The 14304-nt window shown below is 50.5% G+C and overlaps 1 protein-coding gene across 3 annotated transcripts in view; it reads right to left on the bottom strand.

The window, feature by feature from the left end:
* Window positions 1–12863, bottom strand: part of GALNT15 (polypeptide N-acetylgalactosaminyltransferase 15) — a 41271-nt gene extending 28408 nt beyond the window's left edge. Inside the window, exons 1-2 of one of the 3 annotated variants that reach the window (XM_013981389.2) lie at window positions 11539–12863; window positions 886–1052 (exon numbers count right to left, since the gene is read on the bottom strand). In XM_013981389.2, the coding sequence (XP_013836843.2) occupies window positions 886–1052; window positions 11539–12065 (694 nt within the window). In that variant the 5' untranslated portion in view covers window positions 12066–12863. 3 annotated transcript variants of the gene reach the window in all.

Below are 14304 nucleotides of genomic sequence, written 5' to 3'. Positions count from 1 at the left end.
GCTTCAAGGCAAGACAGATTCTGAGGTATGGTTTACACTGTAGAGATCTCCCTGGGATCAGGCTGTGGCTGAACTTCATCTAATAGATCTTTGCTCAGCTGTTTTCCCCACTCTCCTACCATGTTCCCCTGAGGGCACCCCCACACCACACTCCCCTACAATGTTCCACTGAGGGCACCACCCCCAAACACAGGCATATGAATCCCATTCTCAGGCTTTGCTTCCAGGGTACCCAACCTAGGACACAGTGGTCAAGGAAATCAAAGACAGAGGGTCCCTTATATGTGGCCACCAGTAGGTCATTAGTGGCACTGGCCAAAGTGGTCTCCTTGCATGGGTGGGAGTAGGTGGGCAAGGCAGTAAGTTGAAGAGAGAAAGGGAGGTGGAAAATTGAGACCAAGAGTCTAACCATTCTTCTAGGAAGGATAGTCCTATAGAGGATACAGGATGAGAGAGGGTCATTAGGTTTCATATTCAAGAGCAGAAAAGTTGGCTGTATGCACATGTGTGCATGCACCCAGGTGAGCAAACTATCGGAGATGGGAAGAACCATGTACAGTTGATCCTCAGTATCAGGGTGAGGGGATTGGTTCCAGGACCCATTCGCAAATGCAAAAATCTGCAGATGCTCCAGTCCCCTGTATAAAAGAGCAGTGCAGTCAGCAGGTTCCGCATCTGTGGATTCAACCAGCATCTGTTGGTTTTCACAGCAAAGCAGTGCCCTCCTGGGGCTCTTCCCTAATGAGTTACCTGTGCCTGAATCCCCATCTGCAGCTCTACCTCAGAGGACCTTGCCCACACAGGTCCCAAACCCCAGTCTTTTCATGGGAAACCCACCCCCAGTCCAGGCCCAACCACCAGAGCCTGAAGAAAACCCAGGGCCACCTTGCTGGCTGAGGTCGTCCACCAGGATGATCTCCTTCAGGAAGGCCCTGGACGCTGTGTCCAGGATGCTGTGCACGGTTCTCAGGAGGGTGGACCAGGCCTCGTCATGGAAACAGAGGATGACGCTGGCTGTGGGCAGGCTGTCCTCAGGATGCTGCTGCAGACACCTGTTGCAGAAGAGAAGCAGGGTGCCGTGGGGAAGAGAAGGCCCTGGCTGAGGCCACTCCAGCCCATGGCTCTCTTTCCAACTCAATGGCTCTCTCTGGGTTTCCTCAGAATTTCCACGCAGAAAGAGAACCCAATACATCCTCACAATCGTGCTGTCCGCTATCTCCCAGGCCTCAAATCCCAAGAGCTTCTTTACAAGGTTTAACCCAGGCCTCTCTCATAGCAGTTGAGAGATGTTACCTCCATTTTCAGCAGACAACTGTCCTAATCTATAAAATGGAAATGAATGACCGTATTATCAACTCCTTAGAGATGCCGTGAGGCTTAAATATTTAGGACAAGGTGCATAGTAGTTTCCCCCAATAAAACATAATTCGCAACTTTTAGGTTATGCATTTTTCTTTAGTTAAGTAGAAAACCAACATTTGGAGAAAGAAAATACCTATACAGGTGAAAAAGGCCTTGCTATTTCCAGAGAGAATTTAAAATTTGACTCTGAGCTTCATAGTAGCCAAAGTAGAATGGGAGGTTTATTCTGGAACAGAATTATCAAACCATTAGAAAAGTTACATACCAGATATTTTAAGGAAGCAACATTCTTCCCAGTCCTTTTTTTTTATGATTTATAACTTTAATTTGAAATCTTTTGACTCATAAGAAGTTGCAAAAATAGCACAGAGAGTTCCTGTGTTATCTTTACCCAGCTTCACTTAGTGATAATACCTTAAGCATCCACAATGATCAAAACCAGAAATTTGACATCATTCAATACTATTAACTCAAATACAGACCTTATTTAGATTTTACCAGTTTTTGTACCTAACAAGAACTTCTAAAAGAAATTTCTATAGATTTTAGAAAGAAATCCTTAATTAGGATGACTGGGTCCTTAGAAGCATCCCTGAGATGAATACAGTAATGAACTTTACATGAACTTTTACAGCTTGATTGCAGGGCTGTTCAAATCACACATCCGAAGTTCCCCTGAAATTTAAGGAAGGTAACTGAGAGTCCCCAGTGCATGCGACAGCCTCAGCTCAGTTCTCTGATTGCCTTTATCCTCCCCTACCCCACGCAAACCCCCTCTTCTCTCCTCGGGCCTCGGAAGCTCCTGCAAATCCACCCAACTTTGAGAACCTCCACTCTGCCCTCAGATTTGCTCACAAACGAGTTCAAAATTTCCTTGTGTTTTCTCCATTTCTTTTGTGGTCACAAGTGTTGGCAAATCCGGGAGTCTTAGAACCGAGGCTTCCAGTGGCTGTGAAAAGAAATCTTGCCTCAGTGAACTCAGCGGGTGCAGAAAAGCCTGCAAATACTACTTGGGAACTTGTTTTATTTCCAGTCAGATAGGAGAGGAGTTTGGGGACAGAGAAGCCTGCATAAGCCATAAGGGATTCCCTTGGTGCGGTTTTATAGGGACTGAAGTTCATCCCCTCAGGGCATGACACTGCCCTGCTTTCCCGAGGAACTGGCCTCTTTCTGTTACAGGCTCTGTAACACCGTGGGGGGGTTGTCTCCTCCACCAATTTCTGTCCTCTCAATGCATCTGGAGGGAAATTCCTGTCAGACAGTGGTACTACGAACGCTTCTCTTCCTCTGAGGACCTAATATGTGTCCTTTTTTTGAACAACAAGGATCACAATATTTATCATGTTTCCCTTTTCACTTTGGTTGCCAGGAAGTTCAAAGTAAGGAAATAGGCTATTTAGTCACGGATTGCCTATTTTCATTTTCATTTTCTCTTTGATCCTGGCCTTCCATCTGTCCACCCGGTCATTAAACTGACTGCCTGAAGCCTGCTGTGCGTCAGGACCGGAAGATGAATTAGTGAAAAACCCTTGAAGCAGAATCTGTGATGCTCCTGCCCATAGCCCCGTGGGGGATACTATATAATACAGCACAGCCTGACTTCCAGCTGTCCGAGGGTTTTCTCTGACTGCTGATGGTCTTCCTAAGCACCAGTAGCTGAAGAGCTGGGGAGTAAAATCCCACCTATCCCAGTGAGCTGCCCTAAGCCAGTGACTGAAAAGAGCTGGTGAATTAACATTCAGCAACGGACTTTCAATGACATGCTTGCTCCACCCCGTCTCCCAGAACCCTCCGCAGGAGACGTGTGCTCCACCCAGAATCGCTTAGTGCTGAACTCCCTCTCCTCTCAGAGGTAACTGCCTGAAAACACGCCTTTCATTGGCTATCTCCTACCCCCTGCCCACCCTCCCAGCCCCTTAGCAGGGCTCCCTGGCATCACCTACAAAACAGATCCTCATCTCAGAGTCTGCTTTGGGGGAACCCAAATTCAGATAGTCTCTGATGCCCTGGAGATATAACCCATTAAACAGAAAACCTAGGAATAATTCAACAACGGAAACCGGGACCGATGGTGGGTGGAACACAGTCAGAGAAGGTGTGTGGGTGCGGAACAGTGTTCCTGGCTGGTGTCACAGGCTCTGCTGGGACTTGGAGGTGGGAAGGGGCTTGGTGTGTTCCAGGAACAGAAGGAAAGGTATTCTCAAGTACACCTCCCTTTATCTTGACAATACATGATATTAATAGCAATTTTCTGTTTCATGGTGTATCTTCAAATCATTTGGGGGAATAAAGAAAGCAAACAAGAGAGCCAAAGCTCAGCAGCTCACACAGGGGCTCTTCTTCCTGCTCTGTCTGTACTAGGGCTTTGCTGGGGGGGTGGATGAGGCAGGGCAGAGAAAGGGCTCTTGGTTGTTGTGAAGCAGTGCCCAAATATGACCAAGCATTCCAAAAAGGATCCCTGTGAAGAAATCACGTTGTGGTTGTTATTTTTCGGGGGGTGGGTGGAGGGGTGCACACCTGCAGCATATGAAAGTTCCTGGGCTAGGGGTGGAATCAGAGCTGCCACAGCCAGACCAGATCTGAGCTGCATCTGCGACATATACCATAGCTTGTAGGCTGGATCCTTAACCCACTGAGCAAGGCCAAGGATCAAACCTGCATCCTCATGGATACTAGTCGGGTTTTTAACCCACTGAGCCACAAGAAGAACTCCAAAGTCACTTTTTTATTATTAAATAAGGGGCCACTTTCTTTGTCCTTCAACTATATATTGTCAGTTTGTACACATCACACAGGTTTGTAAAAGCCCACCCCAATCTCATTTATCCATCTTCTGTGCGGCACGAAGGGGAAAGGAAGGACCAAGGACTTTGGAATCAAATCAACGTGGCTTCGCATCCTGGCTCTGCTATTAATATCCCCTGACTGGCCAACACTGGCCAGTACTCGGAGACTGAGCCCTTTCTCCAGCCCAGGGGTGCTGCCTGGATGAAGACGGCTCCTTCTGGCCCAAGAGAAAAACTCAATGAATGTGAAATTTTTGTCTTCACGGTCCCACATCAGGAGAGCCTGGGTCTGTGTTTACACACAGATGCCCGCCCTCACTTCGTGCAGCTCCAGGGTCACCCATGACCTCAGACTACACCTTTGGAGGATGATCCTGAGGAAGATGAGTCACAGCCGTTCACCAGATGGCCTGGCTGTGACGCCAACCTTCCCCTGCCCTTCCTGTGCCTGGCCAGAGTGGAAAGGTTTCTGCCAGGTTTTCTAAAGCTGTTTGGGAGTTACTGCCCCCTGTTCCTACCAATCCGCAGGGGTTCCCCGCTGAGGTGGGCTTCCCTGTCTCAGCCCTGAGCCCACTGATGCTGGTTGCCAGTCTGGAGCTCCTTCGGGGTGGGGCTGGGAATTACTCCACTTTCTCACCTTTCATAGTTGCTAAGCAGGGAGTTCCCATTGTGGTGCAGCAGAAATGAATCCAACTAGTATCTATGAGGATGTGAATTTTGATTCCTGGAGTTGCTCCGTGGGTCAGGGATCTGGCGTTGCTGTGAGCAGCAGTGTAGGCTGCATGGCTTGGATCCTGAGTTGCTGTGGCTGTGGCGTAGGCTGGCAGCTGTAGCTCCAATTTGACTGCTAGCCTGAGAACTTACATATGCCACAGGTGCATCCAAAAGCAAAAAAAAAAAAAAAAAAAAAAAAAAAAAAAAAAAAAATTGCTAAGCAAATATTTATTCAGTGAACGATGGTACACACTGTTCTTGCTCTCAAAAGGTGTCTGGCTGGTTGTCTGTAGAAACAGGAGAATAATACCAACCTCTTGCATTCTGTAAAAATCCCCAATGTCCAGCCCATCTCGCATGTAATTGGTGGGGCTCATCTTGGGGACCTCAATTTCCAGGCCAGGCCTAGGGTAATGCCTTAGAAGGATGGACAAAGAACTTATGAATGAAAGCGAAGTATGGAAGGGACGGAGCCTACAGATGAGGCTGAGGCTGCCAGCCTGTCCTTCCCCAGAGTGTAGACAAGTCATGCAAGGTACATGCAGTCCCTTTCGCTTTGTGGGGGTCCTCAGGAGTCTCCCAGCCTCCTTCTGAGGGGCTCCAGGAGTCCTTGGCTTTGCTCTGATCCTGGCTTCCTAGCCCTGGACAAAAGATGGGTATCAACTGGGAGTTGCTGGTCTGAACACTGACCTGGGCCTGTGAAGCCTCTTGGTGTAATAGCTCTCCTAACAGGGACAGCCTCCCCCAGACTGTGGCCAGGTGATTCTTCCAGGTCAACTATCTCACAGTGCTATTCAGACACACAGTGAGAGTATAGCAGCTGGTAGCAGGTCACAGAACGGACAATAAGGTAGAAGAAGCCTAGTGCTTTTCAGGTATTAACATGCACCCACATCACCCGGCATCTCCCCAAATGCAGATTTGGACCCAGAAGGTCTGGCGTGGGAGCTAAGAATCTTTGTCTCTGGTGAGTGAGCTCCCAGTGATGCTGATGCCACTGGTCCCTGGACGACAGCTTAAGGAGAGGACAGTGGTAGTTGGTGGGAGGACATCGGAAGGTAAATTAAACAAGAGCGGGTGCCAGGACCCCTGCTGCTGGAGGCTGTCAGGAAGGCACAGTCCCAGGAGCACAATGGCTTGTGAGTCCCCTTCCCATCACCCTCCTGCACCTCCTGCATCTTCTCTGCTCCTTGCTTCCTGGGCAGACTTGCAGTAACCCTGCCACCTGCAGTCACACGAGCATCTGTTCTTTTCCCCCTAAGAGGCTCTAGTTCCTGTCCTGCTTGCATATGAGAATCACTCAGGGTTGAATGTACTTGGTTGGTCTGTGGGGAGAAGCTTGGGTATGAGGAGTTTTAAAACCTTGGAGTTGACTCTTGGGTGCAGGGCTGTGACCCTGAGACCTCATCAGTGTTACTCAAACTTTAACACGAATGTAAATTGTCTGGGAATTTTGTTACAAATAGAGATTTTTCAAGCAGTAGTGCTGAGTGGGCCTGAGACTCTGCCTTTCTGATGTGGCAGGTGTGAGACCCACACCTTGAGTGCCACTAGGGTAAGTAACACTGGTGATTTAAAAAGATATGATGAGAGTTCCCGTCGTGGCGCAGTGGTTAACGAATCTGACTAGGAACCATGAGGTTGCGGGTTCGGTCCCTGCCCTTGCTCAGTGGGTTAACGATCTGGCGTTGCTGTGAGCTGTGGTGTAGGTTGCAGACGCGGCTCAGATCCCGAGCTGCTGTGGCTCTGGCGTAGGCTGGTGGCTACAGCTCCGATTGGACCCCTAGCCTGGGAACCTCCATATGCCGCAGGAGCGGCCCGAGAAATGGCAAAAAGACAAAAAAGAAATAAATAAATAAATAAAAATAAAAGTACTTGAAAAATGTAAAATTTCTAAAAAAACAAAAAACAAACAAAACAAACAAAAAAAAGATATGATGCAGGTGAACAACCTGTGTCTAATCCCTGAGGCTAGCCCAGAGCACAAGGCAAGAACTCTCCCCACTGAGCGCCATAAGCCCATTCTATCTCAGGGTCACATTAAGCACAGTCTCCACCACAGCCACACTGTGGGGGCCGGATCCAGGTTGGAGTCCAGAGGAGGCACTGTCCCCAGCCATGGTGATGCTGGACTTGAGGGCTGAAAGCTTGGTGTTATGGGTCCCCTTTGTTACCCGGCCAGCCAGGCCCCAGACATACTGTGTGGCTTTCCCTCTCTGCCCCAGGCTATTCCTGCCCCTGCTCTCTCCCCTTCCTAACCTCCAGCCCCACCCCAGGGGTGAGCCCGCTGGCTTAGATTTATTGATGCTGTTTCAGCTGCCTCTTTGTTCTTTTCAGCCCAGGTGCCAAAGCCATCCTGAGGGGCTGATACCTGGCAGGAACTGACCTGACCATGTGGACTATAACATACCCTCCTCCTTGACAACAAAGCTGCTCCCACAGTGGCCTCTGGGGCAAGGAGTGGAGGAAGCAAAGAAGAAGATGGGGAAAGGAAACGGGGAAACGCCTGGTACCTTGCAGCCCTGGATCTCAGCCTCAGCTGCCTGGTTCTTAGCCCCAGCTGCCCATTGGAACTACCCAGGGACACTCAGGCCTCAGTCCAGACCAACTAAATAAGAATCCCTACCAGGAGAACCCCAATAGGAGTTGTTTTTAAGACTTCCAGATAATTCCAATGTGCCTCCTAGTTTGTGATGCTTGAGCAGCCCGAGGGGGCAGGAAACAACTCATGGATCAGAGAAAGGACAATGACGTCATGTGCACTGCCCACCTCAACCTTCCTCTCTCTTTCCAACTCACCCTCAGGTCCTATACTCGAGAACACGTTAAGAGCATCTTCTGTTTGGATTTGAACACTGGGGGGATCGGCAGACATTTCGTCTTCTTTTATCTGCAGCTTTCTGCAAAGGTGTTATCGTTGCCATTTTACAGTTGGGGAAACTGAGGCTCAGTGAGGTTGAGTGATTGCACAAGATCACACAGGAAGGGGTGGAGTCAGAATTCAACTCGGGGTCCACTGCTCTACGGGTATATGATTTAGTCATAGTTGCAGGCATACAAACCAGGGAAACACAGGTCAAACAGGAAATACAAGTTGGCACAAGCAGGGAGCATACAGCCAGCTATGGCTTCACTGACATTTGTGCTTAAGTACAAAACCCTGCGCCATGAAGGGACTATGTTCCTTTCTGCCTCTATTTTTCAATCCCAGAACTACCTCCTCCATGGAAACTTCCAGAGCCCCACTACCTCTCCACTCACCATCTCTACCAGTTGTTCCCCAAATTGTTTAGCTTCAGCTTTTAAAAAGTCAGATTGCTGGGCTCCAATTCAGAACTACAGAGTATCTAGTGATGGGGTCGGAAACAAGCACATGCAGGAATCTGATATGCACATACTTTGAGGAAACAGTGATGTAGCCCCTTGTTGCTCAAACATGAGGTCTGTGGACCAGCAGTGCTGGTACCAGCTGGGAGCCTGATAGAAATGTGGCATCTTGGGCTGCACCCCTGGCTAACTACATCATACTCTGCATTTTCACAAGATGCCTAGCAGATTTGCATTCACGATGAAATTTGAGAAGCATGCTCTCTGCAAACAGGCATAGAGAGTGTCTTCAGACCAGCACTATCAGCATCACCCAGAAACTTGGAGAAATCAATCCTTGGGCCCCACCCAAGACCTTCTGAGTCAGAAAGGAGAGGAGTGGAGACCAGGACTCCGCGTTTTAATGAGAGCTCTAGGCGTAGTGATGCACACTCAAGCCTGAGAGTCACTGCTGGGATGGACAGACAGACAGACATAGAGATCACAAAGCACTTTCTCAATCGGAAGCCTCTTTGCTCCTAGCCCTCCGTCTCCCTACACCATATGCCAGGATGATGGAGAGATGGCCAGGAAGAGCACCGAAAGCTGCCAATGACACTAGAGGCTGAATGGGCAAGGCTTGTTCCTCTCCACACTCCTTTTTGACAGCAGCTTTGAAGGGCTGAGTCAATCCTAGTCCTCGGCTCTATCCTGCTCTTCTCTTTAATCCATCTACATGTTTATCCCCTCCACTCAGCACCACCAGAAATGTCCTGACACCCTGGAAGGAGGGCTGGGGGTGTTTTTGCATTACTTTTCACAGAATCTCTTGTGCATCCTGGAGCAGTGCCAGGAAAGGGCAATGCTGGTGCCTGCTGCGTTCTTGGAAGGGGGTTCCTGGGGTCCAGGGCTGGGCAACACAGGATGCAGTGACAGACTTTGGCCAGCAGAGGGAGCCGCATACCTCCATACAGAGCCAAGCTGGGGGCGGGGAGACCAACTGGCCCCGTTTACCTGGACCAAGGGGTTTCCAGCCAGGAACTGAGCTGAGTTGGTCACCCCGGCTGGGAGAGGCACCTACCAATGTGGTGCGCACATACACACACCTGCACACGTGCACATCACACACACAACAAATATACCCACATATGCGCTTCGTGCCACAAGCATAACACAGCATACTTGTAAATGTACTCATATACCACAACACACATGCAGCACACTCACACGATGCACGTGTGCAACGCACACCAAATACATGTGCACATGGGTCGCACAAACATGCCAAAGAAGCTGTACATCACAACACACACACATGCACACAAGCACAGTATGGGGTGCACATCACACCACGTGCACAACGCACATAATACACCCATGCACTTCACACCACTCACAAAATGCATGGATAAGACACCATACACACAAGCACATATACACATGCAGCACAGTCGCAGTCTGCATGCACACATGTGCCACCAAAAAAAAAACAAAAACAAAAGCAGGCAACCCAGGCACCACATCACAACACACAGGCATTATGCCACGTACACAACACATACGATACATGCACAAGCCATGCAATCTCAATGCACACATACATGAATATTAACACATCGAGGACACACATGCACATGTGACAACACACCACACAACCAGCACCACAGCATACCTAGGCACCAGGCACACTAATACACTACACACAACACATATGCACAGCATCCACTGAATACAAGCACAATACAAAGCACCCATGGCTTATGCAATTCACACACATGCATGCATACACACATACATTCACAGCTTTGGGAGCCAGAGACTTTCTGATGGAGGCAGTGTTTCCAATTGGCAAGACATTCTTGCTCTAGGCCAATGAAAAGATGTATCAAAAGAATTGGAAAATGATCTATTCATTCATTCAGCAATCATTTTTTTACCGCCAGTTGAGATGATGGGTTCACTGTAGGTCAAGGGAAGCAGGCACAGAATAAACCAACACAACAATGACCATTTAGCCTCAGTCGTAGTGAGTATTATGAATTAAGGCTGTGGAGAGCACAAAACTGCAATGGGGTGGGCCTGGCTGGCTCTGGGAGTTTCCTGAAAAGAGCTGTTTCAGCCAAGACCTGGAGTTGGAACAGCAGGGCTGTGACCACAGTACACAGTCTAAGGAGGCTACCCCTTCCTGTGACTGCCTCTCCATATCCCTGACAAAGAGGGGCTGAGTGACTAGGCTCAGAGGGACCCCACCAGGGACCTGAGGGATATGTGGTCCTGCTCCCAACTGCTGTTCTAGCCTGATCCTCCCACCCAGAGGGGTGGAGGGTGGGTTTGCTTTCCAGGAACTCTTTGGCTCTGGGAAGAGCAGTGCTTTTAAGGGAGGGACCTAGACCACCCAACTATCTGGCTGCCTTGTCCCTGGAGGCTGGTGCCTAGACCTCTCTTCTGGGCCAGCCATGGTGATGATGGGGAAGGCAGGGGGTTTCCAGGATGAGCCCACCATTTTCCTGGGCACAGCCTGCAGGTCATCATACTTCCCAGCTTGCCTTCTGGGGGTAGGGCCACTCTGCCAGGTCAGGCTGCATCAGCTCGGTATTCTAGCTCCTGGGTCCTGGAACAGTCCCCTTAGTCTAGTGGAGGTCATAGAGGGGGTCATAAAGGAGGGGGTTCAGGCAGATTGGAGTGAATGCTTACTTCGGTACCTACTAGCTGTGTGACTATGGGCAAGTCACTTGGCCTCTCTGTGCCTTATTTTCATACCTATAAGATAGGCATAATGATAGTGCTAGCACCATCCTGCAGAGCTGTAAGGACTTATGAGTTAATACATGAAAAGTTCTTTGATTAAAGCCAGGTACACGGCAAGAGCCACATAACTGTTAGCTGTGACTATTCTTTTCATCCGAAAACAAAAACAAACAAACAAACAAACAAAAAAAAGCACAACCTTCAAAAGATCAACATATGCTGGAGTCAGTATTACAACTAGAAGTGTCTTGGAGAACATCCCCTCCCAGCCCCCTCTACATTACAGAGATAAAGCAATTTGACGTGACAATCCAGAGACAGAAGGACTAGAACCCAGGACGGGTAAGAGAGGGGACAAGGAGGGGCTCCTCCTTTCTGTCTCTGGGACAGTGGTTTTCATCAATCAGCAGGGCTGGTTAGAGACAGATCGCTGGACCCCACCCAGGATTTCTGCCTCAGCATCTCTAACAAGTCCCCAAGCGATGCCGCGGCTGCTGGTCCAGGGACCACACCTGGGGAAGCGCTGCCCTGAGACAATGGAGTCAGAGTTCTGCAAGGCTTCAGCCGGACTTTGCCGGCTGCTCTCCAGCACCGAAAAAGAGGAAGCAAGGGCCTTACTTACAGCGGATGCCGTACCTCAGGCAGCGCCCTCTGCAGGGGGATGCGGGCACTGAGCGCCTCCTCCAGGCCTCGTAGGGTCAGCTCCTCTTCAGATGCCTCCCCATCCTCCTCCTCAGCCCCCCAGTCCCTCTCCCGGACCTCCTCGTCCTGCCTCCTGCTCGGCTGCTTGATGAGCCTGTAGCTGCCACCTCTCCTGCCCTGGCTCTGGTTCCTTCTGGCCCTGTGCGAGGCCACGGCCACCAAGAGCTGATCCTCCCTCAGGGAGATAAAGGGTGGCAGGCCCTCCAGGGGGCCGTACTCTTGGTCCTCATCCTCGGACTCCAGCACCCACTCCTGAGATTCCCCAAAGTTCAGGCGGTACCCGGCTTCGGGGCTGCGTTCGGCGACCTGGGCCGTGACAACCGGGGGCCGGGCGTGCGGGGGAGGGTGCAGCACCTCCAGCATCAGCAGCGTGCATCCCAGCATCAGGAGGAGCAGCAGGAACTGCAGTCTGCAGGGTCCGTGCCTGCCTCGCTTCCTTACGAACATGTTGCTGGAACTTGCCAAATGCAACAAGTCATGTTCAAGTTCACTTTCGCCTCCTGCTCCAGGTTCCTTCAAGCTGGCAGCAGAACCTGGCTTCCTGGGTCTACCTGGAAGTTTGTTTGTTTGTTTTTGCCAGTCACTTAATCTGCTCCTTCTCCCGTCCCGACTGACATCTGCCGGCAGCGTAAGACCGGCTTCCACTTACAACCAGAAAGCCGAGAAAGCCGCGGACTCAATCCCACCACAAATGCTCTCTGAGCAAATGTCAATTGCCTTCCGAAAGACCATTCACAGGGACTTCAAATTGAACTGTTTGCCCCCCTTTGATGCCCCTTTCCTTTTGGGGGGAAAAATAATGATTTCATTTTGCTCAGGGGTCTAGTCCCACGTGTTTCGTTTTCCCCCTTGTATGCGTGGTCAGGTGGCTATAAGATGTATGAGGGGAGCTGATGGGTCCTCAGTCCCGCAGAGCTGACAGCTGTCCTCCTTTGGACCCTTCAAGTCAGGTCGGTTCAACAGATGTGGAGCCGGCAAGTAGCGCCTGATTTCCTTTCACACAGAGCTCCTCATACAGCCGGCTGCGAGGCTCTGCCAGACGCGGGCGGGCGTGCGCTCGCCTCGCTCCCGGTCCTAATGCCCTCCCTGTTCCTAGGCTTTGCGCAACCCCAGGAAGGCGACTACGGGGAAAACAAACGCCGTCACTGCTAGGACCAAACCCAACAGGAGCATCCGAGGAGTTCTGATTTGAATCTATTCCACAGCGAGGCTTCTTTCCCCACCCAAAAGGGCAGGAAAGAGTATCCCCTCCTGATTTCAGAAAGGCAGTACGGGTAGTGGAAATTCAGGTAGCTGGTTGGCTCTTTGCATGCTCAGCCTCCCAAGCTGCTGGCTGGGGTTCCCCTTTCTTCCCTCCCCACCCCCCACCCCGGTCCTCACCCTTCTGAAAAGGAGGGGTGCTTGGGGAAACGCTCTTGCAACAAGCCCCTCCTACCCACAGGAGCATCCGAATGCCAGCTCTGTACCGGCCTCTGAGCCAATGGGGGGAGGGGCGGGGGACGACAGAAGAGGAGGGGCCCTCTCCTTCGACTGTAAACTTCCTTCATTCAACCGAGAAATATTAATGCGCGGCCGCTATGTGTTAAATCTATCCTGGGCAGGGGGAGTTCCCGGCGTGGCGTAGGGAAACAAATCTGACTAGGAACCACGAGGTTACGGGTTCGATCCCTGGCCTCGCGGGTGGGTTGAGGATCTGGAGTTGCCGTGAGCTGTGGTGTGGGTCAAAGACGCAGCTCAGCTGGGATCCTGTGTTGCTGTGCCTGTGGTGTAGGCCATCGGCTACAGCTCCGATTGGACCCCTAGCCTGGGAACTTCCACATGCCATAGATGTGGTCCTAAAAAGCAAAAAGAAAGAAAAGAAAGAAATTATAAAAATAAATAAATAAAATATACAGTGGGGACAGATGGTGATAAAAGCTAAGGAGGAAAATAAAGCAGGGAAGGAAGCTGGGGAGCTTGGGTTAGGGGTTGACAGTTGACACTGTGAGCAAGTGTTCCCAGAAGCATTTGTGTAAGGAAGACAAGCAGTACAGTATGGAGAGAACTGGGGACAGAGAGGACAGCAAGTACAAATGTCCTGAGGTGAGATTTTTGCCTGGCCTTTTGCGGGCCTGCAGAGGGCCAGTGTGGCTGGAACAGAGTGGGAACAGTAGGAGTGAAACAAGAACAGTAAGAGGGGGGAGTGACGGGGGACCTTGCAGGGCATTTTAGGGATTCTGGCTTTTCCTCTGAGTCAGGTGGAAGCCCTTGGAGTGTTGTAAGCACACAACAGACACAATCGACTTGGATTTTAACTGGATCACTCTGGCTTCTGTGTTGAGATTAGACCGTGGGGGAGAACAGGGCAGAAGCAGGGAGGCCCATGGGGCGGGTGAGACATGGTAAGGACATCATGGGAGGTGGGCAGGAGCACTCAGCCTCTGATGGATTTTAAGGAAGAACCTATAGGATTTGTTAGGAATTGACACCCAGAGTGAGAGAGAGATGAGTCAAGGAAGATTACAAGGTTGTGGTCTAAGCAGTAGGAAGAGCTGAGCTGCCAGCAACGAAGATGGGGAAAGCAGGGAGCAGGGGCAAAACAGAAGCTCAGTCGGGGCATGCCCTGTTGGAGATGGCGTTTGGGCAGCCAAGGGGAAGGGAAGGGTGGGCAGCTGGACATACGGATACATGGGGGTATATGATAGCT

Source organism: Sus scrofa, chromosome 13 (assembly GCF_000003025.6).
Source record: "Sus scrofa isolate TJ Tabasco breed Duroc chromosome 13, Sscrofa11.1, whole genome shotgun sequence".
NCBI classification, from domain to species: Eukaryota; Metazoa; Chordata; class Mammalia; order Artiodactyla; family Suidae; genus Sus; species Sus scrofa.
The sequence above is the reverse complement of the archived record's forward strand: the minus strand, read 5'-3'. Positions and strand labels throughout refer to the sequence as shown.